General features: G+C 45.7%; 1 protein-coding gene across 5 annotated transcripts in view; it reads right to left on the bottom strand.

The window, feature by feature from the left end:
• The window catches only part of GPC3 (glypican 3), a 142,371-nt gene that overhangs the window by 59,785 nt on the left and 60,528 nt on the right, over positions 1-22,058 (bottom strand). For all 5 annotated transcript variants that reach the window (XM_014885959.2, XM_088173145.1, XM_088173146.1 and 2 more), the window contains one exon: positions 16,134-16,828. In XM_014885959.2, the coding sequence (XP_014741445.2) occupies positions 16,134-16,828 (695 nt within the window). The remainder of the gene's footprint in view (positions 1-16,133; positions 16,829-22,058) is intronic.

Here is a 22,058-nt window from a genome sequence, read left to right as displayed (position 1 = left end):
CAGTGGCTCTGCTTTAGAGGGAACATTGATTTGAGAGGAGCACAGGGACCAGGCTAATGGAGCAGCACTATCAGCCCACTTTAACGCTTCCCCATTAATTTAAGATAAGAGGTGCCTGAGGACTGCAGGGAACGATGCACTGTGAGCAGCCAGGCACCACATCCACCACGGCTGAGCTGATGCACGGGTGTAAAGCACAGCACTGATCCACGTGAGCACCTGCCAGCCCACAGAAACTGGGATCACTGGGGGTAATTATCAAAGAAATAGCGACCACAGCAGCAGGTCCTGTGCCAGGCATCACAGCCTCTGTGCAGCTGATGGAGGGCAGCAGCAGCCTGGCTATGGCAGGATGGCATTGCTGACACCCCTGAGGCTCCTGATGAAGCCACTCTGCTGCCAAGGCACGAGGCAGCATGGCCACACGGGGCAAAAACAACTTACCTTGCACATCAGCAAGGAAATCCAGGGGTGAAAGGACTGGAAAGCAGCACATTGTGATCCTCAGTGCCAATCTGAGCTTTGCTTTTAGGAGTAAGAACATTTTAAAGGTAATTTTCTAGATGATTTAGAAGGGCGGGAAAAAAAAGACCAAAAAAAGTAGCTAATCAGTTTCTTGTTGGACAAGAAGAGAGTGCATTAGACACTGCTAGATACCTGCTGCTGCCACTTCTCATTCAGCCCAGGAGCTCCACTCTGCTCTAAAGGAGAGTATGCTGCATTTGACCTTTGCTTAAACTTTACATGGAGTTTCCATTTGTCTTTTCTATGCACTCTTCTGCTTATAGATTCATTCTCCAGGAAGACACAGTATTTTTTTCCCCTCAAGGGGATGGCCTCATTTTTGAAGATTTCCTCCCACAATCTCCTCTGCTCTCTGGAGTTCACATAAGTCATTTTATACCTATTTGTGAGTTTCCTTTGGGAGAAGCCACACATTAAACTGAAGAGAGATTAACTACTATAATTGATTTGAACACAGCTTCTGAAAGGGTGATTAGCTACAATATAGACAGAACATCAAGAGACCACAGACATGCTGTCTTTGGAGGAACCAAATGGTGCCCACTAAATCCCAAGCATCCTCCAGTGATGGAACCCAGTCTGACCAGTGAGGCTGAAAGCCTCAGTAAGGCAGCAGCTTGAATTGGTGCTTCTTCCCCAATTCTTTTTAACAACCTGCTCCACTACACATCACAAGTCTTATTAGCATTATAAAGATTGCATTTGTGCCCCGTTTATCTTCAAAGTCACCATAAAAGTGAATCTGAAGTCTATTACTCAAGTGCTGCTACAGAATTCCGCTTAATTAAATTCTAAAGGGCTTAAACCAAAAACATACATTGAGATGATGTGGGATAGAACATAAACTTTTTAATAGTAGTAACCAAGCACATTTACCATTTCTACAGGTGTAATAAAAATGCTAATATATGTTAATGTTTAGTCTGTGGTTAATGTTTTGTCTTGTTAATTTCCCCAGGGCTTTTATTACTGATTTAAATCTGCCACACTGCCCCAGTGATTGCATCGCCTTCCACAACGGGCGCCGGCTCTCAAAGGAACGCTGATTAGCAGGAGTGGAGAAACATTTGGCTAGGACAAACACTCTTATTATATGCTTCTAATCATTAGATACATTTTGTCAGGAAGATGGGAAAGAGACAATTCCCAGCTCCCCCATTCTTCTCACAGCAGAAAAATGTGATTATGGGCATAAAAATGAATTTACAAGCCTTTATTTTAGGAAGCACATCATTGTTAACTAAGTAATGATTGTTCTTCTGGTTCCAGGCACTCAAGCAGAAAGAACAAACCGAGTATGGTAACACAGATGTCTTCAATGAACACTCCAACAAAAATTCCTCATTAATGGAGTACTAAATGTTATTAATCAGCTCTACACTATTACGAGCTCGATTATTCAGACTGCAAGGATTACATAAGAGACAGCATCCCAACTCACTCATGCAGAGACAGGATTGCAGGAAGTGACCTACTCTCCACACTGAGGAGAACGTTTAATAATGCATCACCCTTAAATAATGCAACGCTATAATGTGTAAAATGCACACAAACACTAATGCTTAAAATAACAGAGTGCCTGTCACACCAGTGCCCACAGTGACGCCCAACACATGCTGCAAACATGGGCTACAAATGTTCAGGGACCCTGCAGCCACCAGACCAGGCTGTGCTGAAGGCCATCACCACCTGGTTTGAAGACCAGGTCCTTCAAACTGCTACAGAACCCCAGAGGCATTAAGGAGGCATCTTTCAAAGTAAATATAACTTAATTTTTCCTAGAATGGTTTGGGTTGGAAAGGACCTTAAAGATCATCTAGTTCTAAATCCCAACTGCCATCCTTCATACAGAGGATCACCAAATACTTTGCAGAGGGTCAGTGTCACAGCAGAAACACGGGGCCCAGAGAGGACTGGTGGGACTGGTTCTCAGGGCAAGGAGCAGGATGTGCCCCACACACAGCCACGTGTGCTCATGTGACAGAGGTGACACAGCAGCTGGCAGGGCTGACACATGGTGTGGTTACACCATCACTCTACCCCAGAGACTGCATCAGGGCAAAGGTGCATCAGCTCAGCAGAGCAGTGGTGTCCTAGGTTACAACATAAAGATGTGCCCAAAAGTCTGTATTCTATCACCATCTGTTGAAACCAGGTGGGGCAGTGATCTTTTTATTTTCCACAACCCATCCTTCCTCCAGGGAGATGTCTCCTGTTAATGGGCCATTGAGTCCCACTGCATGACTGATAAAATTCCATCATCCCAATGGGAGATGCTCCAGCCAGGTGGAGGAGCCAAACATTTCCTACCTGGACAAAATCTGAGATTTGGAACACCAAGGCAGCCCTCACCCACTGGGTTCCAGAGGACAAGAGCTACCAGACCTTTCTACAGCATCACTGCTTCAACAAGAACACTTCATCCTGACTGCTACCACCACCCTAACTAGGGGGGTGTCAGGTTGTATTCTGGCTCTGTCAGTGGTTTTCTTTTGCACTATTGCATGTATTTTATTCTTTCTCCTTTTTTCTATTAAACTGTATTTCTGACTTAGAGTCTCTCACTGGCTTTGCTTTCAAACCAGCACAAGCGAGGAGCACGAGGACTTTTTGTGGGTTTCAATCCCTGGTGCCCATTGATGAAGCTGGATTATTTCCACCTGCACTTCCCTCTGCAGCATCAGGGTTCACGTTCCTTAAATTGGAAAGGGACAACCACTGCAGCTCCAATTACTGCTCCCATCAGCTCGTGCCACCTTGTCCCCAGGAGGATGTGGTGGCCAGTGTACCACACACGTGCTGCAGCACACGAGGCACCTCCAGTGTCCCACCACATCCTGACCCTTGCACTGACCCAGCTCCTCCCAGCCCAGGATGCCCTTTCTCTCAAAGGAACCGTGACCTCGGCTTGAGGCAAGCCCTTTCAAACCTACATAAAATAATGCAAACAAGATGTTTCTTCTCTCTGGCGTCCCCAGCATGGAGTGTTTAATCCACCAAAGAAAGCAGCTTTGTGTTTCAGTGAGAGCCTGTTTATTGTTATTTGTAGGTAGAGAGGAAGTCGGACTAAATGATCACAGTTGTTCCTTCTGTCTTTATAATCCATGACACATAATTAAAGCACAACTTCTCAAGTCAGCCTTTCCCTCCAGTATTCGTGTTAATTCCATATTTAACACAGAATTTGGTATTTCAGTTCAGATGGTTGGACCTCAGCAGCAAACCACAGGGCGGGTGGAGCCAGGGCTCAGACTCAACCCAGCCAACCAACTGGGAGAGTGAAGAAAAAAGGGTTTGCTTAATTTTTGGCACACACTTAAGCAGTTTTCTCATGTGGAGACATTTCCTGGAACAGGGCCCTGTAGCATACTAATGCACTATTATGGTTTTAAGTTAGATCTGCACAATCTGATATTCCTTAGACAACCAAACTAAGACTTTATTCTTGGAAGGAGAAGTCAGCCTTGCCTGGAAGGAAGCAGAGCAAAAGAGAAGATGGAGCAAAATCCAGAGAAAACCAGAACATATTAGACTGACTAAAGCCAGGTTCAGGAGCAGAACGTGGCAGTAACCAGGGTCCATCTCCTGCTGAAGCCCCACTTTAGCTTCATGGCTAACGAGGTGGCACAGCAGAGGCAGGGGACACGGCTGCTCCTGACCCCAGGCTGCTGCCCTGCCTTTGGGAATGATTCCCCCAGGAAGCTGAAGATGCTCCAAACTCAAACAGCTGATTTCAACATTAGCAGTGATTCATCCAACCTGACAGAAAATCAGGACTCAAGGTAGCCAAGCCCACTTCTGCTAAGGATGCTAAATACAGTTTAATTATGCAACTGCATTCTGTGCATGCTCTAATGCACAATTGTTACTATGGGTCCCTAGAAGATCCTCCTATTGCAGGCAATTAAATTTACCTCATCCCAACAGACTGAGAAACAAGGAATTGGCTTGAGGGATCACCAGCTTGTACCAAGATCTTAAAAAAAACCCTCACTGGGCAAAGCCAGGCAGCACAACAGCTCCAGGCAATTGCCATGTGCTTGTTATTTTCCTTCCATGGGTTAATCGGTTTCCTTGGCAGTTTTCTGTGGGTTTTAATGTTGCACCATGTTTGTGCCTACGGCACTACAGAAAGGAACAATCCGAGAGAAATAAATTCCTAGCAGCTTAATTTAGAGAGGAAAAACAGATACCTGCCATCAGTCTGGAACACAAGCCAGAGTCAGAGCCTGTAACAGGGTATTTAACAGCAGCCGTGTCAGCTGGGTTGCAAATGTGGTCAATACCTACCAGTCTCTCTTCCCCCCTGCAGCCATGAGCCCAGATTCAATTATTCTTTGAGAAATACTTTGTTAAATAATTAAAAAGTTACGGCATTACTTTTCCCCTTTTTTTTTTTCCTTAAACCAGACCGCTTCAATTTTGGAAGTATAAAGCCATTATAATGTGTCAGCTAGCAATTAGCTACTGTACACTGTTTATTCTTTAATATAATCTTTGAGTAGAAGGGCAATATTCTCAGAAACGCAGCATTAACTTGTTCCTCAATGACTTTAATATGGCTCTTTTCAAATTACTGCTCATAAAATCTCAGGGAAGAAAAATTTACCGATGATATCCCATCTCCTTAATTAGTTCTCTCTCTCTTTCAGCAATCCAATAGCAAGTGTAATATTTATTTAAAATAGAGCGCACAGGGCTTACCACTAAATCTGCTGTAAAAGGTGATATCAAAACAAGCAGGTAAAAGGCAATGCTGTTTTGCAGCCTGCACAGACCATGCTCACAGGTACACACAGCTTTTCAGATTTAGATTTCAATAAATGCTCATACTGAAACCATCCCAAAGGCTTTTACACCACTAAGTACTTTTTGCTATAAAATGCCCTTCTCCCTTTCTCTGGTGAATGGAAACCCTTCCTACCCCAACAGGTTTGGTACTCACCAGCCCTTATCACCCTACTTATTTTAACCTTCAGATAGGAATAATCCCCCAGCAGCAACTTTTTCCTCCCTCCATCCACCTTTCTCTTTCCAAGCACCAGTTTCTGCTAAGACAACAAGGTTGGAGCCACCAAAACTCTGCAAATCACTTCAACAGTTCAGCTGCTGAATTTCTTCAGCAGAAAAATTACAAGCAATTGTTTCCCAGCAAAGCTCAGAACAACCTCACTTGTTATGCAGCTCCTGGCAAGGGGGCATGAGGCTTTCCCCATGGCCATGCCATGGAGCTCCCCACTGAAAGAAAGAAAAGTATAATAATTATCAATAAGGGAAAATGGTAAAAATATCTCCATGCAGCAGAGATTAGCTGCTGGTAAAATGAATCCATTCAAGGCCAACAAAAGGCTTGGGAAGGCCCTGTGTTCTTTTTTTTTTCTTTTTTTTTTTCTCACTTTATGTGTTGATTTTTTCTTAGTTTTGAAGCTACCAGATCCATAGCAATTTTTTCTCCCTGACAGTCAGGCCTAACCTAATCCAGTTAAGAGTCAGCACCAAGATAATATACCCAAAATATGGCAAACAAGGTAAAAAGGCTCCCATTAGATTTTTGCTCAATAAAGGAATTGCATTTTTCCCCAAAAACAAATAAGCCTTATTGAAAATGTAAATCATTCTTTTCTATAAAGATATAAATATCTGCAGGGCTTTTTGAGACTTTGTTGTAAGACATCTTGTTTTTACATGTACTCTAGTTAGAACAATTGAATTACAGAATGACTTACAACGTTAGATTAGTTTCTGCCTGATTGAGAATATCTTTAAAATGGAAATCGGTGTGCACTTTTAACCTTGTTACAATGCTATATGTCTGATTAATGTATTAAAGGGACTCATTCAACAATAGCTTTTGCAGACAGAAATTAAATTAATTCGACTTTATCACAACACCTTTATTAACAGCATCAAACGGAGGACTAGTATTTGATTATGAGAAGTGAATTCCAATAAACTGATATACAATAATTCCAAAATGAGGTAGGAGAAGCATTAGATGGGGAAAAAAATTTACAAAATACTTGTAATGCATTTTTGTTTATTGTCATTACTTTCCACCCACCTTGCAAGTTGCAAGCTGGGCATTTCCCCAACTCATAAAAGACAAGATAGAACATCTTGCACCAAAATCTACAAGTGGAGAGTTATTAAATTTCCTTCTGGCTCCAAACAATGGGAAGTGCATGAAGCAAGGCTCAGAGATGACCCTCCTGGATGTTTTTTAGTCTCTGCTGGGCAAACCCTTTTGGGCCCATCTGCACTGAGCTCTTGGTGCCATTTTGGTCATCAGAGCCACCCCAGCATCACCTCCTGCAGCCCCAGTGCCCTCTGCTCCCTGGCTCTTGGGCCATCCCTCAGGGAGGAGACAGGATGGATGACTTGGGCATCAGCACAGGCAGCTGGGTTTCTACAGAAATACCTGCACTCTGCTCTCTGGAGAGCAGCAGCATGAGGTTTATTTGTACAGTGGTACAGATCAATATGTGCAATCCAGGAGTTAATAAGCTTTAGAAAGACATAACTTAGAGCACATCAGTCACCCCCAAGTCATCCTCAGCAACCACGCAGCTCTCCAGGTGGTTCTCTGCAGGTCACTTGCTCAGAGCATCCTCTCTCAACCTCTGCCAGTAGCATGAAGAGAATTGGGTGTGAAAAGTGATTAGGTTAGAAAGACACACCTGCATAAAGAATTGCAAAATTTGCCAACAGCCGCTTTGCTTTTTCTTTTCTTTTTAAACAGAAATAACTCTGCCCAAGTAGCTGTAGGCTATCAGCACAGCTTTCTGCAGCCAGCCTGCTCTTGCTTAAACAAATCTTTGGAAGAATAATGCAGTTAGCAGCAAACTTCACCTACTGAAAGCAGGCTCCGTGCCCTGGGGGGCTCATTAGTGGGGCAACACAACATGTAGGGATGGAAAAGGCCACCAGTTCTTTTTGCAGTACCCTGATAAGGCAGTGAGAACCCAGCACTGCTGCAGCAGATGGATGAAAAATCCACCTCAATTGTTTGTCGAAATTTTTTTCCCAGCAAAACCTATTTAGCATCTTTCATGCCTGGTACCTCAAAGCCACTTTACAATAAGATGCAAAAATGATATAATTCACAGCACCATACACAGGCAGAGAATTCAAAATGAAGCAAACCACTCATTGCAACCCAGCCCCTCATCCTCTCCAGCACAAAACAAAACACCTCTGCTCCGCCCGGGCAGCTCTGGGCACTATTCCTGCTTTGCAGAGGGTCGCTTTTAAGTTTCTGGTTTGTTCTTGGCTCATTCATCAGCATTGCTAATGGGAGAGATAGTTCTGGTTTTAAGGCAGCAACACTCACGGGGGTTACTGTCACTGGAAGTAAACTCAGCGCTGTGAAGATGAAGGATGCCCGGGGAATGACCCCGGACCGAGGCCGGAGTGGAAACTGCAGGCACGGATAATGAGGCCAAAAGAGGGTTTAGTGTAAAAAGCACACAGAGAGATGGATATTGGTGAGCACAACTCTGGTGTTGCAAAGCTGCGGGTCTAAGCAAGGATAAAAATCTTCAGGAAAGGAAATGGGCCAGAATGTATTTTGCTAATAAAGCATCTATGTTAATAGGGGTTGCAGGAGGCTGCAGCAATCTGGGAGCCAGGTCTGCAGGGCTGATGCTCAGGGCTTTAATCTCTCTGGTAAAAGAAAGATGTGTGGGCAGTTTTAACAGAGAATTCCACAGGCAGCTCCACCATTCCACAGTAAGTGTACAGGGCCATGGCATGTCTGGAGGGACTGAGTTAAATAAGAATAAAGGCAGTTCATGCCATTGATATCACTTCTCTGCAGGCTTCTCAGAAGCCAGGGGGATCAGCCCACACTTCACAGTCTCCTGTTTTTGTCACACACCAGCTTGAAGCCTCCTTCAGGTAAACCGAATCTAAATCTCAGCAAGCACCCAGAGCACGAGGCTGGTTTAACTCAGAAGGAAGTTCAGCTGCAAAGCTCATTTGCAAACACAGCCCCAGTGAAAGGGCTGTGTCCCAGCCCTCCCCTTTCACAGGGGCAGCTCCTCCCTGGCCAGCGCCTCTCCTGCAGTTCTTGATGCAGACGAAGCCTCAAGACACCCGGAGGGAACTTTCTGGTGCTGTGATCTTTGGTTCAGAATGAAACTCAGGTTCTTTCTGCTTAAATCCAATTTATTTTAAGACCTCACATTATGTCCTTGACCATTACAATTTATTAAAAAATCAGACAGCCTGAAATTTCAAATCCTGAAGCTCAGAGGTGAAGGAACAGGGAGCTCACACATCCCCTCCTGCAATGCTTTGCATGGCACGACCACCAGCTCCCTCCTCTCCTACATCCCAAAGCATCCCAGGTCCAGCTGTCCAAGCCAGCTGTGATGGGAGCCAGGAAAAAGAAAAAAAGACATGAGAAAAAAAGAAGCTGTTCTGTGCAGTGAAGAAAGCTGCAAAACATTGCAAAGCTGTGCACCCTCTTTTCCAGCTGTCAGGACTGTATCCTGCCCCACTAACTCTGGGAATTCTCTGTACTGACGCCAGGGCATCTCAGAACCAAATATCTTTTTAAACACTCGGGAGCCAGTTGCAAAACAACAAATTAGCTCCTCCACTAAAACAAGGAACACTCCAAGCCACGGGACACACAGACAGCAACACAGAACCAGTAATTAATCTGCATGAGGCCTTTAGGCTGGGTCTGACTTCAGACTGGAGAAGATGCAAGGCATCCCATCACACACAAACCTGTGTGCACCTCACTTGCAATGCAGCCAACATGTGATCTGAAGGGAGATCAAGCCAGGCTCAGTGGGTGCTCTAAGATATTCCCACCCATAAAATGCAGCAGCCTTAAAAAGCTCTTTTTAAGCTGCAGAGTAGTGGGGATGAAGCTGCCACCAGCTGAGTGATCTGCCTCAAGACTGAAGTCAACAAAGAGATTCAAGTGATCTTCAGTGCAAAGTTGTGTTGGACATCAAACACGCTGCCAAAGGATGCTCCACGTGCAGCTGTGTGTGCATGCAGGGAGGAAGGGGCACTGTCAGCAGCCACCTTCTACTTTTTATTTTTAAAAAGGCCTCACTGCAAATTCCCTTGAAATGGCATATCTCAGAGGCCAGAACATGTTCAGTTAAAAGGACAAATGGAGAAATAAAAGAAGAGTATAATATAAAAATCTACAAATAGAAGCAAAATCAAATGCTATTTTTAAATTAAACCTCTTCTGATGTTCAGTGCCAACTCCTCTGTCTTTGCAGTGACAGGTTTGAGCATCAGTGGCCACTGCTTCCACCCAGCAGCTCTGCAGAGCCCCACACACTCAGTCTGCTTCATCCAGACCCAATCCAGTGACAAACTGACTCAAAGCCTTGCCTGCCAGGGAAGCAGGAGGGAACACCACCTGCCACTTTGCCCACACTGGAAAAGAACAACCCTGACCAAAGATGTGCTACCCTGCATCCTCACAGGCAAAATTCTTACTAGCAATTAATTAATTAATTAATTGTGGCACCAATGGTCTCCCTCCCCAGGTCAGGCAAGAGGTAAAGCTTTCTCTAGGTTGAGAATAACCTGAGTCTCACTCACCTGGAGAGGCAAGTGATGGTCAAGAGCATTCATGCCAAAGTCCCTTCCAAGAATGAGATGCAGGCCCCTAATTTGCTACTGCAAATTTGAATACTAAACCAGAGATCTAAGTCCTGCAGCAGTGTGCCAAAATAGCTGATATTTTGATAAAGCTGATACAGCCAAAACAGTTGATACTGGGTTATAAAATGCAGGCATGAATAACTTTTGCCCTTATTCTTTTGGCACCAGCCAAGCCACCAACTCGGGGATTTCTAGCTCAAAATCAACACCTTGAAATTCAGCTTTGCCATATGTTTCCCCAAGTGTCAGAAAATCTCTACTACCTGAAACCTCTTCAGACAACTAATCACAGTACTCCCAAGGTCTTTTCACAGGAATGGGAATGCTGCTGATACTGCCCTCATAATAAGGTTTATTTTCATCCTGCAGGGGGAACAGATGCTTGCTTTAACAAACTTATCAGGCACCTTACACTGCCTATCACAAAATGGATAACAAAATACACAATACACACACCTTGGGATAGTTCTGAGGAGGTCTGAGATCACTGAAAACCAGAACTTCACCTGCGTTTCCAGCTTTAAGTGAAAAATGGAGCTAGCTACCAGTGAGTATTAGAGAATAGCCTGAGGATTAAACTTTGCCAATAAAGAACTTGAAAATACAGAGGCTGTACATCCAGCTGACTCTCCCAGGAGAGATGCCAACAAAAAGCAACCCACATTAAAAGTACAAAGAAACTGATCTCGGCGTCTCAGAGGGAAGGACTTTGCAAACAGCGCTGTAATTTCAAAGCTTTCCCCACAAATCTCTTGCCAGCTCTAGTACAGACAGAAAAATCCATTAGCAGATAGGAAAACTCACCAGAGCTCCCTGCCAGTGCAACCTGCTGAGCAAAGCAGCTTCCAGCAAGTCACCTGGTGAGGTGGCCCCAAAAGCAGCTCCCGGGCAGTATTTGGGGAAAACCAGCCTGGCATCACTGTGATGACAAATGTACTAAATCACCGTGTATGGCAACAGGTGATATTTTCATTCCTGGGTGCCAAAAGCCCCTTTATTCACATATTCCTGATTTTCAACCCTGTGTATCTGCTGGAACTGCTATTTTGAACACAGACTGCAGCAATGTTTCCGTGGTGCTACAATCGACCAAAAGTACCTGATTATATTTATAACATGCTCATGAACTCCCTGCCAAGATTCCCTAAAAATCTAGAGGAGCAAGGGTCCAGTTTTCCTGACTCTGAGGCTTCCCAAGGCCATCAGAGCTGGGTTCACACCAAGCACTGTCCCTGAGCCAGGTGAGGTGAGCCCTTCAGCTTCGGGATAACATCAAACCCAGCCTGGAAATGGCATCACCTCCAGCAGCACAGCTGGATAACCCAGTTAACCCAGACCTAAACAGTCTTTTAAAGGTGTTTGCAGGAAAGTAAAGCAGCAGGGATCTGCTCACAGAACAAGCACATTGGGAATTGCAGGCTGTTCCCATACAGCACTGGCACCTTCCTGCTTCCCTCCTTCTGACGAGTGCAAGTGGCTGAACAAAGCTCCAGTTAATTTTGCAATTTAATAGGATTTTCTAGAAACTCAGACATCAGTTCTGAGTGGGGAAAAAAAAGACTTTGCTGAGCTCCCTGCTCCTTCCTTTCTAGGCAATGCTCTGCAGGTAGAGCTGCACAAATGACTGCAAGGGGAGCAGCAGGAGCTGGGCAGCTGAGATGCATCAAAAATTGGGTAGCAGCAGGTTGAGGGAGGGGATCCTGTCCCTCTGCTCCACTCTAGTGAGACCCCACCTAGAGTACTTCCTCCAGCTCCAAGGCCCCCCAAAGTAAGAATGACATGGACCTGTTGGAGTGAGGGTGACAAAGTTGATCAGAGGTCTGGAGCATCTCTGCTATGGAGACAGGCTGAGGTTAGGGTTGTTCAGCCTGGAGAAGAGAAAGCTGCCAGGAGACCTTCCTGCACCTTCCCGTGCCTAATGGGGCTCCAAGAGAGTGGGAGTTACTACAAGGGCATGGAGTGACAGGACAAGGAGGAATGGCTTGCAGCTGACAGAGGTTTAGATCAGATTTTTGGAAGAAATCCTTCCCTGTGAGGGTGGGGAGGCCCTGGCACAGAGTGCCCAGAGCAGCTGTGGCTGCCTCATCCCTGGGAGTGAATGGGGCTTGGAGCAACCTGGGATAGTGAAAGGTGTCCCTGCCCATAGCAGGGGGCCAGGACAAGATGATCTTTAAGGTCCCTTCCAACCTAAACCATTCCATGATTCTAACCTCAGAAGAGATCAACTTTTACCTATGTAAGACCCCTGACTGTCTCCCTTGTAATTCCAATAACAGAGAAAGCATTAACTTTTGGAGGTGCTGGGGTTGAATATTTTTTTAAGCTTATTTGTACTGCATCTCTCCCAGTTGTCTTGGTTTGTAGCAAAAAGCACAGACTGACTAAAATCATTCTTCCCTACACTCATGATTAAAATACCTACAAGAGGTGGACATACTAGGCAGATTTTCAACCAGGGAAAAGGTAGGAGATTAGAAAATTAATATAGATATAGGCCTAGACAGCAATTTTTTTCCCAGTGTGCCCTGAGATTCAGCCTCCTTGATAAAGTATTTTAATAGCAGGTTTTAGGGGTGAAGTTTTTAAGCAGACAAATTGTAGAAATAATAAAGCCCTAGCACACACCACGGCTGACAAATTAGCTACTAAAGCAAGGCATGGGATGGGAGCTGTTTACTGCCACATTACTGAATTCACTCTTCTGCACTGCTGTTTACAGACCAGGAACAACACACAGGCTCCCATTTAAATGCATGCCTGGAGGCACAGTTTCCAAAAGCAGATTTACAGCTGTATGACTTCCTCCCCTTGGGGACTGCAGAGCTCCTCAGAAACCTACCTGGAGGATCTGCAACACCTCTGGAGCTCAGGTTCATGTGCCCAGGTCTGCTCCAAGCTACAGATGGGTCCAGGTCTGTGTGTGAGTGCCCACAGCCAGCCTGGGGGTGGGTGGCAAGGGGGAATAAGGAACAACCACACGGAGGAAAGGTGCTCAGTCAGGTAACACGTCTGAGGATCTGAAATACCAGGAGGGAAAGCCACTGCTGCAGAAATGCTGCCAACTCTGTGGAAACAAAGGAAGCCCAAAGGACAGGCAACTGCAGCAGTGTTGTTATTCATGGTGTCATCACTATGGGCATGGAAGATAAATTTTCCATAATTCTGGAGGATTTTAATGACAATTAAATAACCTGTCATTATTCTAAATACCACGCAGGTGAACTGTACTTTGCCTACAGAAGCAGTGGTGGGCAAGGTCAGTAATAAAAGAGGTCAATATAAGAAGCCAGACCAAGTGTAAAAATCCACATTTTCAAAGACAATCCCTGTGGCATTTAATACTTTGGTATGACTACAGGGTCTAAAAACAATCATATTTACAGAATAACAGTAAATACAACTGTTTGCTTCCAGGTATATTCTTTGAAACTCAATATGTGTTGATAAGTTTAACAGAGAAACTTTCATCATAGCATGGCTAAATAAAAAAACTTGTATTCAATCATTTACAAAATGATCTCTTACAAAGATATTTACCCGAGATTACCCCAGGTCCTGATGCAGTTCAGCTATTAGAGTCAGCCCTCTGCAATACTGTAGTTAAGACTGTCAGTGTCATTATTGCCTTATTTCTCCACTGAACAGCTCAAATTCTGATTTGTAAAAAAAAAAAAAAAAAAAAAAAGCTGCTCTGGGCTGAGGTCTGACATAAAACCCTTAACTGAGCAATATCAGTGTTTTAAAAACTAACTTCAAATAGCCCAGTGGTCTTTTTTTGGTGACAATTGCCAGGCAACTTGCTTGTTTGGATTGGATTTTTTTCTTCTTCACTCCAATAACACAAAAATGTCTCTAGAGCAAATAAACTAATCACTGAAGTATTAAATAATCAACAGGAGTTATGTTTAAGTAAGCACCTAGCTACACATGACAGTAATGAACTCCAACAGCTTTACCAAGTACAAAAGCATTGAATGGTTTTGTAATGCTCAGTAATTTTGTACTGTAAAGGAAGTCAATTTATGTTCTGTTTTGGCAGAGGATGGGCAGATTGCAGCTCTACTGCTTTGTGTTGACTTTAGTGGCACTCCCTCTACTTGTCCTCCTACAAAGACATTCTCTGTAGACAGATCAAGGTGTCAATATTCAGTAATATAAGGGACAGTCATGTCTGTTCACTATATACAGGGACATCTCCAAGAAAAAGTGCATTTTTGTTGTTGTGCCAATAAAAGAAAGATGTAGGAGAACAAACACTGCTCCTTTCAGGACCTGCAGCAATGCCCAGGTCTGTGCTCACAAAACCTGGCACACAGCCCACGTGCCCAATGCTCTGCCTTAGCACCTACAAGCGTGGTGGGTTCACTGATGCAAAACACACTGGGTGCTTTTGCTCACAGCTGGATATGTCAATGAATCCTTTGAGATTAAACAGGCTCACTCTACATATAGAAGAAAGTTTTGTTTCTTACTGCCCTGGAAATGCTAACGGGGCTTAGAGTTGAGCTGGGTTTTCTCTCATTATCAGCTGTAATATGAATTCTTCATCTCACCTGAACTCAAGGTAAACCTACAGTTATATCTCTGCTCCTTTGCTGTTCCAGAGAGGGTTGACTGATGATTCTGGCTGATGGGAGAACAACTTCCCCTGGCTCCACGGCAGCAGAGCTGCTGCTCCTGACCATCAGCTGGAACCTCCCTGCACAGGCAGTGCTTGGCAGGCTGCTGTAAAACAGTGATTTTCTGCAGAAAGGGACTCAGGCAGGTTGGAAGCCAACGTCCTGCACTGTACCCTGGAGCTGAACATGCTGCCCACCTGCCCAGGTGACCAACACCCAGCCCAGCCACAGAGTCCTCCTGGCCACTGCAACACAAGAGCATCCAACTCGGTGTGATTTGGTCCCCAAACCCCTTCTGAACAGTGGAGAAAGCTTGCTCCATGTGAGCCAACATCCAAGTGCCACCACATCATCTGACAGCCTGCACAAGTGTGGTGGCTGAGCAAAGCCAGCACAGGGAACAGCACAAAGTGCTGCTGGCTTAGTGCCACACAGCTCAAAGCCCATAAGCTGATACATTTCTATGGTCCCCCCTAAAAAAGATAAGAGTTACTTACAGTGCAAGTAGTACAGTGACCTACATAAACACAGATCTTTTGTAAACAGGAGTCAAGAATGGCAGGAACAAGCAGCTAACAGGGAAACAGTGTCAGATTTTAATCATCTTTGGCTTTAAGCAAACCATTACAACACTCCAGCACCTTTGCCCCATCCCCAACTCCTCCCTACCTAGATGGAGCAGCTCAGTTGTATCCCAAGAAAAATCTCCTCTGCAGAATAAGCATGTGTTATCACACTACATTTGTCTTTGGTGTTCAAAGGGAGCAGCAGGATTTTGAGAACAAGATAGCCTCAGTTTCTCAGGAGGCTCAGAAATTCCCACAACGTGTTTCAAAAGAGTCAAGTAAAAATAAGAAAGCATCTCATTAAATGCAGCCCAAAACTGGAACGAGTTACTAAAAGATGGAGAATCAGCTCTTCTTTGGTAAACCAGGGGATGCTACAGCACATATCTCTGCTTGGCATCTATTTGGAGGTACGTTTTTATGATGTTAAAGGATGCAGGGGACAGCTGGAGAGCAGAACCAGCCTTTCAGAGCTACCCAGGGCAAAAACAGCACTCGGGGAAAACTGAAGATGCTGGGACATTTCAGCTCCCAACCTCACACTCCAGGGCGAGTCCAGACCCTTCTGCTCTAACAAACCTGAAAAGAAGCAAAGCCCTTAACAGAAACCCAAGCCTTGCAAACACCAGTTTCAAACGCTACCAAAAGTTATTTTGGAAGATCAGAGGGGGTGGGAAGGGGTTGGTAATTGGAACATTTGGGTTTTGCTGGCAGGAAGAAAGGGACAGACAGAGTTTGTGTACAGGGCATAGCAGAGAGCTTGGGGAAGTGCAGAGTTACTCACAGCTGCCGAGAGCTTCCCTTCGTTCTTGTGCGCGTGGACGACGGCATCGCGCACCACGGAGAACAGGCTCAGCAGGACGTGCTCCATGTCATAGATGCCACGCATGCCTCTGGTCAGCCCCTCCAGAGACCCAATGTACTCCTTCCAGAGGCTATGGATCTCCAGGACGCCCGCCAGGCACCCCTGCATCACAGCCCTGCAGTAGCCGGCACAGGGCTTGGCCAGGAGCAGCCCCTGGCAGTGGGAGCAGTACCACATCCTCAGCAGCGCCCGCCCACAGTCCTTGCTGAACTTCAGGTGCTCCGTTGTGTTTATCACCTCGATGCCCAGGTTCAGGGCCTGCAGAAAGACTCGTGTGGCCTGCAGGGACTTGGACACCTGTGTCATCATGGTCTTTGGGTAGCTCCCAAAAACTTTGAGGTCTCTCCTGGCCACCCGCAGGCATTCGGTCATTTCCACAGAGGGGTCGGGGGAGCCAGGGTTAATCAAGTGAGAGTAAACCAAAGGGAATAAACTGTCAAAAAATTCATTGATCATGCCATTGACACTGATGTCAGAGCCCAGTATATACAGTGAGATGTCAGTAAAGAGTTCTCCAACAAATTTAAGAGCCTTGGGCCCCATGCTCTGGTAGTAGGTCCTGAACATGCTGTTGGTGAAGTTTCTTGCATGCCGCACTACAATTTCGAAGGCTTCTGCAAAACAGAACAATAACAACAAAAAAAATGTTATTAAGAGATGGTGAGCTCAGAAACAGGGAGGATAATGTTTCACCACACCACTGCTGCCAGGGCTGGCCCCATCCTGCCTGCCTTGGGTCAAACACCTGCTGGCAGCTGTGCCAGCTGCAAAACACCAGCATCAGCAATTTACAGAGGAAATGCATAAATTCTTTAAACAGAAACTACATTTCAAAATGGCAAAAAACCCCACTATGATCTAGTTAACATTTCAGCTTTTAAAGAAAATATTGATTCAAGAAATGGGCTAGACTGTAATTTCTTTCTCTCCCCCCCTTTCATATTGATTTGAAATTAACAGGAATTCTATCTCCAGACTTAATTTAAGGCAGAGATAAATGTTTGACAAACTGTACAGTGTTTAAAATCAGGAAACAGTAAATGCTGACATTCCATTATGAAAAGGAAAATATTTATAGGAGTTTAATCACAGACAATATTCTGACTCCACCCCGAGCAGGTACCCTGCACCAAGTGTGCTCAAAGGAAAAGGCCCCACAGTGCTGCAGTTTTCCCAAATGCACCAAGCTCACTTCAGCTGCAGATCCAATGTTTCTTTTGCCCTGGATGTGAGCTGTTTTGTTGTCCAAAGCAATGCTGAGAGCCAGTGGTGTCATATCCACCTGGGGGTGCCCAGCCAGGAATACTCCCATACACATCAGGTTGTCCCACACTGTCCCATGAAATTCAAGTTTTAGACAGAGACTGTCATTTTTGCTAGGAAAAACCACAGTGCATTTTCCCATCTCTACCTTCAAAGGCTTTAGGACTTTCAGCCCACGCTTCCTCCACAAGGTGGGCAGGGAAGCCCCCACAGCCCCTCCAGTTATTCCTTTAATGATAGCCCTCCTCATCAGGAGGCTTCCAAAATATCCATATCCCATTATAGAAGGACAACATACCTACATACACACCAGCTTGTATCTTAAAGCATTAGAAGGGGAGGCCAGCAGTGCAAACTAAAGTCTTTGGCCAGCTTGCTCTACCAGCCAGTGTCCCACCCTCCAGGGTACTATTCATAAAATGCTAAAATTAATGAACAGCCTTTCAGTTCACAGGTCACTGACACCCCACGACGTAACTGCTCTCAACTCTGTCACTCTGGAAACACACATCTTGGCTCAATTTGCATGAAAATTATTCATGTTCAATAATTAAAGGGAATGTTTAATTTTTAAAGCCCTAAGAGTTATTTCCCCCATTTGTTAAGGCTGGAATGCAGCTGAGCATGGCCTGACACATCTCCACAGGAGTTCAGTATCAGCACTGTCACAAGCTATGTCAGGCCTTGCTGCTCGCCCTGAATAACCTCTTGCATTTCTCAAGAGCTTTTAAGACCATCACATCTCCAGCACTTCCAGCTCTTTCTTCCTGGGTGCACTCTATTCAGGAATGCCTGGAAGGACAGAGTGCTGTTGCTGCACGCCAGCCCAGCATACAGAAAGCTGTGGAGTAAGCAGTGATCAGAGCAGAAATTACTGATATACTTCTGCAAACAGTGTCTCCATCCCATCTGGTGCCTGCACACCTCCCAGGCAATCTGCTGAAGCATTCTGTCTACAGCTCCAGACACTCACACCAGGACTGTCCCAGCAAGCCAAGAACAACCATCTGCATTCCCAGGTGACAGCAATCCTTCCTTCCTCACAGCACAGAGCCAGGGAAGCAGCAGTGCAAGGACACAGGGCCCCTCCAACCCTGCCTCCCTCACCCCCAGACAGAGGATGGCAAAGCTCTCCAGGCAAGACAACAGCAAGTGTGACACAGACTGGGCTCTGCAAGCAGAGCAGTTGCACTATATGAAATCCTGGTTGCACTATTACTAAAAGTTTTAAAACAAACAAAAAAAAGTCTCTTTAAAGATGACACATGGATTATAAAACTTTTTTCCCCCCGTTCTTTATTCTCAAGAACACCAGAATAGCTTTTGCCTCAAAAAGCACAAAGAATTTTTTGGACCAGTGGGTTTTTTTGACAGCAGTGGAGATGGTGCCAGGATTTTCATGCTGTGCTTCACCATTTGCCTTTACCCTCTTCTCTGTTAGTTCCCTTTAGAAAAAGCCATCACTCTTCCGTTTTCTCACTCCTCTGTGTTTTGCCAGTTATCATAAGAGCCAAAAGACTCTTTGCTGATTAGAAAAATATTCCAAGCTCCTATGCAAACCTCCTACAGTGAGAAGGGCTTCAGAAAGGAATGGAGAACAGTGGTGTATCAGAGGAGCACGCACACACAGTCCCACTGCTTTAAAGGTCATGACATGCACATAATTTTTATCGTAATAACTGGCTGAAAGTGTCTATTTTATGCGCCTTGGAGCTTTTGCATATATCCATTAGAAAGCACAACAGGGACTATAAAAGCATATGGAGACTCCTGCTGCCCTATTAATAGATGCAAGAAATAATAAAACTTTGTAAAAAAGAAGTCTTACACATCCAAAATCTCTCCCACCCAGCTCCCACAGTAGTTGCTTATTCTGAAATATTCCTCAGAAAGCGCTGGCTGCAGGAATTCTAAATCCCCAGCTGCCAGCAGCTGCAGTGACCCTCAGCCAGGCTCCAGACACTTCAAAGGGGAGGAAACTTCGCAGGTCAGTCCCCTGTGCTCCCACGAGGGAACCTCACAGGGACACAGGGGGGACCCTGCATTACAGACATGACACAGGCTTCTGATCCCCCATAAAATCCCACAGCCTGGATTTGCTGCAGGTAAAACGTGCCCCACTCATAACACAGCATTATTGAAACTCATTGCTGGGGGATAATTCATCTTTTCTTTCTTTTTTTTTTTTTTTTTTTTAATTTCAAGGATATTTCCAAAAGCTGCAATTTAAGGCAGCTGTTTTGCAGGTCTGGCTGAAGCAGTGTGAATGCCAAGCAAAGCATCACACTTGCTCTCAACTTCAGCAGGCAAAAACACTGCATGGCTGAGCAGGGCTCAGGTTTTACAGTCTCCATCACTGTAGAGTGCACACACAAATGCAGAGTATAAGACATGTTCCTTTAAACCCATTAGAAAAGAAAGGCTCAGGATAATCTCCATCTTTTATTGGATTCGGGGAGAAACACAGTGACAAAGGATGATGAAAAGACAGATGCATTTAACACCTTCTTGGCCTCAGTTTTTAGAAAAAACAATTTTTCTCCAGGTACCCAGCACCCTGAGCTAGAAGACAGGGATGGGGAGTAGAACGAAGTCCCCATAATCCAGGAGAAAACGATCAGTGTTCTGCTACACCACTTAGATACACACAAATGGGGCTGGATGAGATCCACCCAAGGGTACTGAGGGAGCAGGCAGAACTCACAAGGCCACTGCCCATCACTTACCAGCAGTCCTGGTTACCCAGGGAGGCCCCAGGTGACTGGAGCTGGCAAATGTGACAGGACCTGGGAGGGTGAGAGCATCCTGAATGCCATCACATGGCACACACAGGACAGCCAGGGCATCAGGCCCAGCCCACTGGGCTCATGGTCCTGCCTGGCCAATCTCATCTCCTCCCATGATAACGTGAGCAGCTGAGTGGATCAAAGAAAGCCTGGGGACGTTGTCTACCAGGACTTCAGAAAATACTTTGGCAGTTTCCCACAGCATTTCTCTTGGAGAAACTGCCTGAGGCTTTCTTTTCCTGTACAGGAAAGAGAAACCAAGGGAGCATTTGCAGGATGGGAGCCAGAGCATCATCACCAACCAAGCACTGGTGCCCTGGCAGCGTACATCTGATGATTGCCTCAGTCAAGGGCAGTTTATCAGGACTCCCAAAGGATGAATGAAACAGCTGAACCTACTTTAGAGCACAGATATCAGTCACTAGTTGAAAAGCACAGGCTATTACTTATTTTTCAGGCTGGACTCTTGCTGAAGTACCTGGAGAAGAACTGCTGCCTGATTCCAGCAGCCAGAAGGGAAGGACTAAGCTCCCTTCAAAGTGCAAAAAATCCCCCAGAACATAGCCCAGGGAGAGCTGCGTGGCCGCTGCAAACCGGCAATTAGAGAAAATAAATTGTAAAAGAGCATAACAGTGCCCTGAGTGGGGATTACTGGCAGGAGAAGGAAATCGCTGCGTTCCCAGCCCAGATAATAAGAGTCTGCTGCTTAGTAAAAAAGCCAGCTTTCCTGAGAAAGCTGCTGGCTCCTAAGCTGCTGCAAACTTCAAAGAGGTCGGCGGCGGGGGCAGAGGAGCTCTGGATTAACCTACAGGCTGCCCCAGGCTGCAGGAGGCTCCAGCCCAGTCTGCCACTTGATGGGTTTATTTAAGAGATTATGGGATGCAGTTGCCCGAGCTACAAGGAGCCAGTACAAGTGACCTCGGCAAGCCATTCCCATAGAGCATCCCACTGGAGAGGGGAGAGCCAAAACCCGATGGCAGCTGCAGAGATGCTCCTCCGATTCCAAGCTCAGCAAGTTCTGCTTCACAAGCAGCTGAAGGTGTTTGGAAAGGTGAAACACGGTGTGTCCTCAGGATCCACCTGGAGCCACCTGCACACAGCACTGTGCCCACTGGCAGCAGGGACAGCAGGGTGGCAGTGGTGTGGCAGTCAGGCACCAGGACGTGCCATAGGCTTCATGCTGCCCCTCCAGCAACGTGCTGCTCTGGTTTTGCTGCAAAGACAAGCTTCCAACAGGGACAGCTGCCTTCTCTGGGGGTCACACAGCACACCAATCAAGCCCTCTTTGGCAAAGGCTCAGCAAAGGGGAAGGGGCTGCACAGCAAAACCTGCTGCACCAGCAGCTCACCTGCCATGGGCACCCGGGAAGGGAACAAAGAGAGGTGGAGGTGCAGGACTGTGTGACCCATGCATCCCATGCAGGCATTAGAACTGCACCTACAACACTGATTTTCCTGTTTCTTGACATCTAGACACACAAATCCTGCAGCCACAAACCCTCTGTGAGCAGGGAAGCTCCCACCATGGCTACTCCCCCTTACTCTCGGGGAGCTGAGCTCACAATTCCCATTTGCACTTTTGCAAAGGATTGTTTGCTTAAAAACTTGCCTCCCCACAGTCTTATCTTGACCACCAAGATATCTCCTCACAGTGGAGGAACGACAACTTTTATTATTCCACTACCAAGAGCCAGTACCAGCAAGGCTGGCTTTTTGAGAGGAGAAAACCAGGCAAGTAATTTTAGATGGTGGTGTCCACCACCATTCCCCTATGCCCTCAGAAAACTCCAGGGCCA

Source organism: Sturnus vulgaris, chromosome 14 (assembly GCF_052056855.1).
Source record: "Sturnus vulgaris isolate bStuVul1 chromosome 14, bStuVul1.hap1, whole genome shotgun sequence".
NCBI classification, from domain to species: Eukaryota; Metazoa; Chordata; class Aves; order Passeriformes; family Sturnidae; genus Sturnus; species Sturnus vulgaris.
Note: the sequence above shows the minus strand (reverse complement) of the source record. Positions and strands in the feature narration are given on the sequence as shown.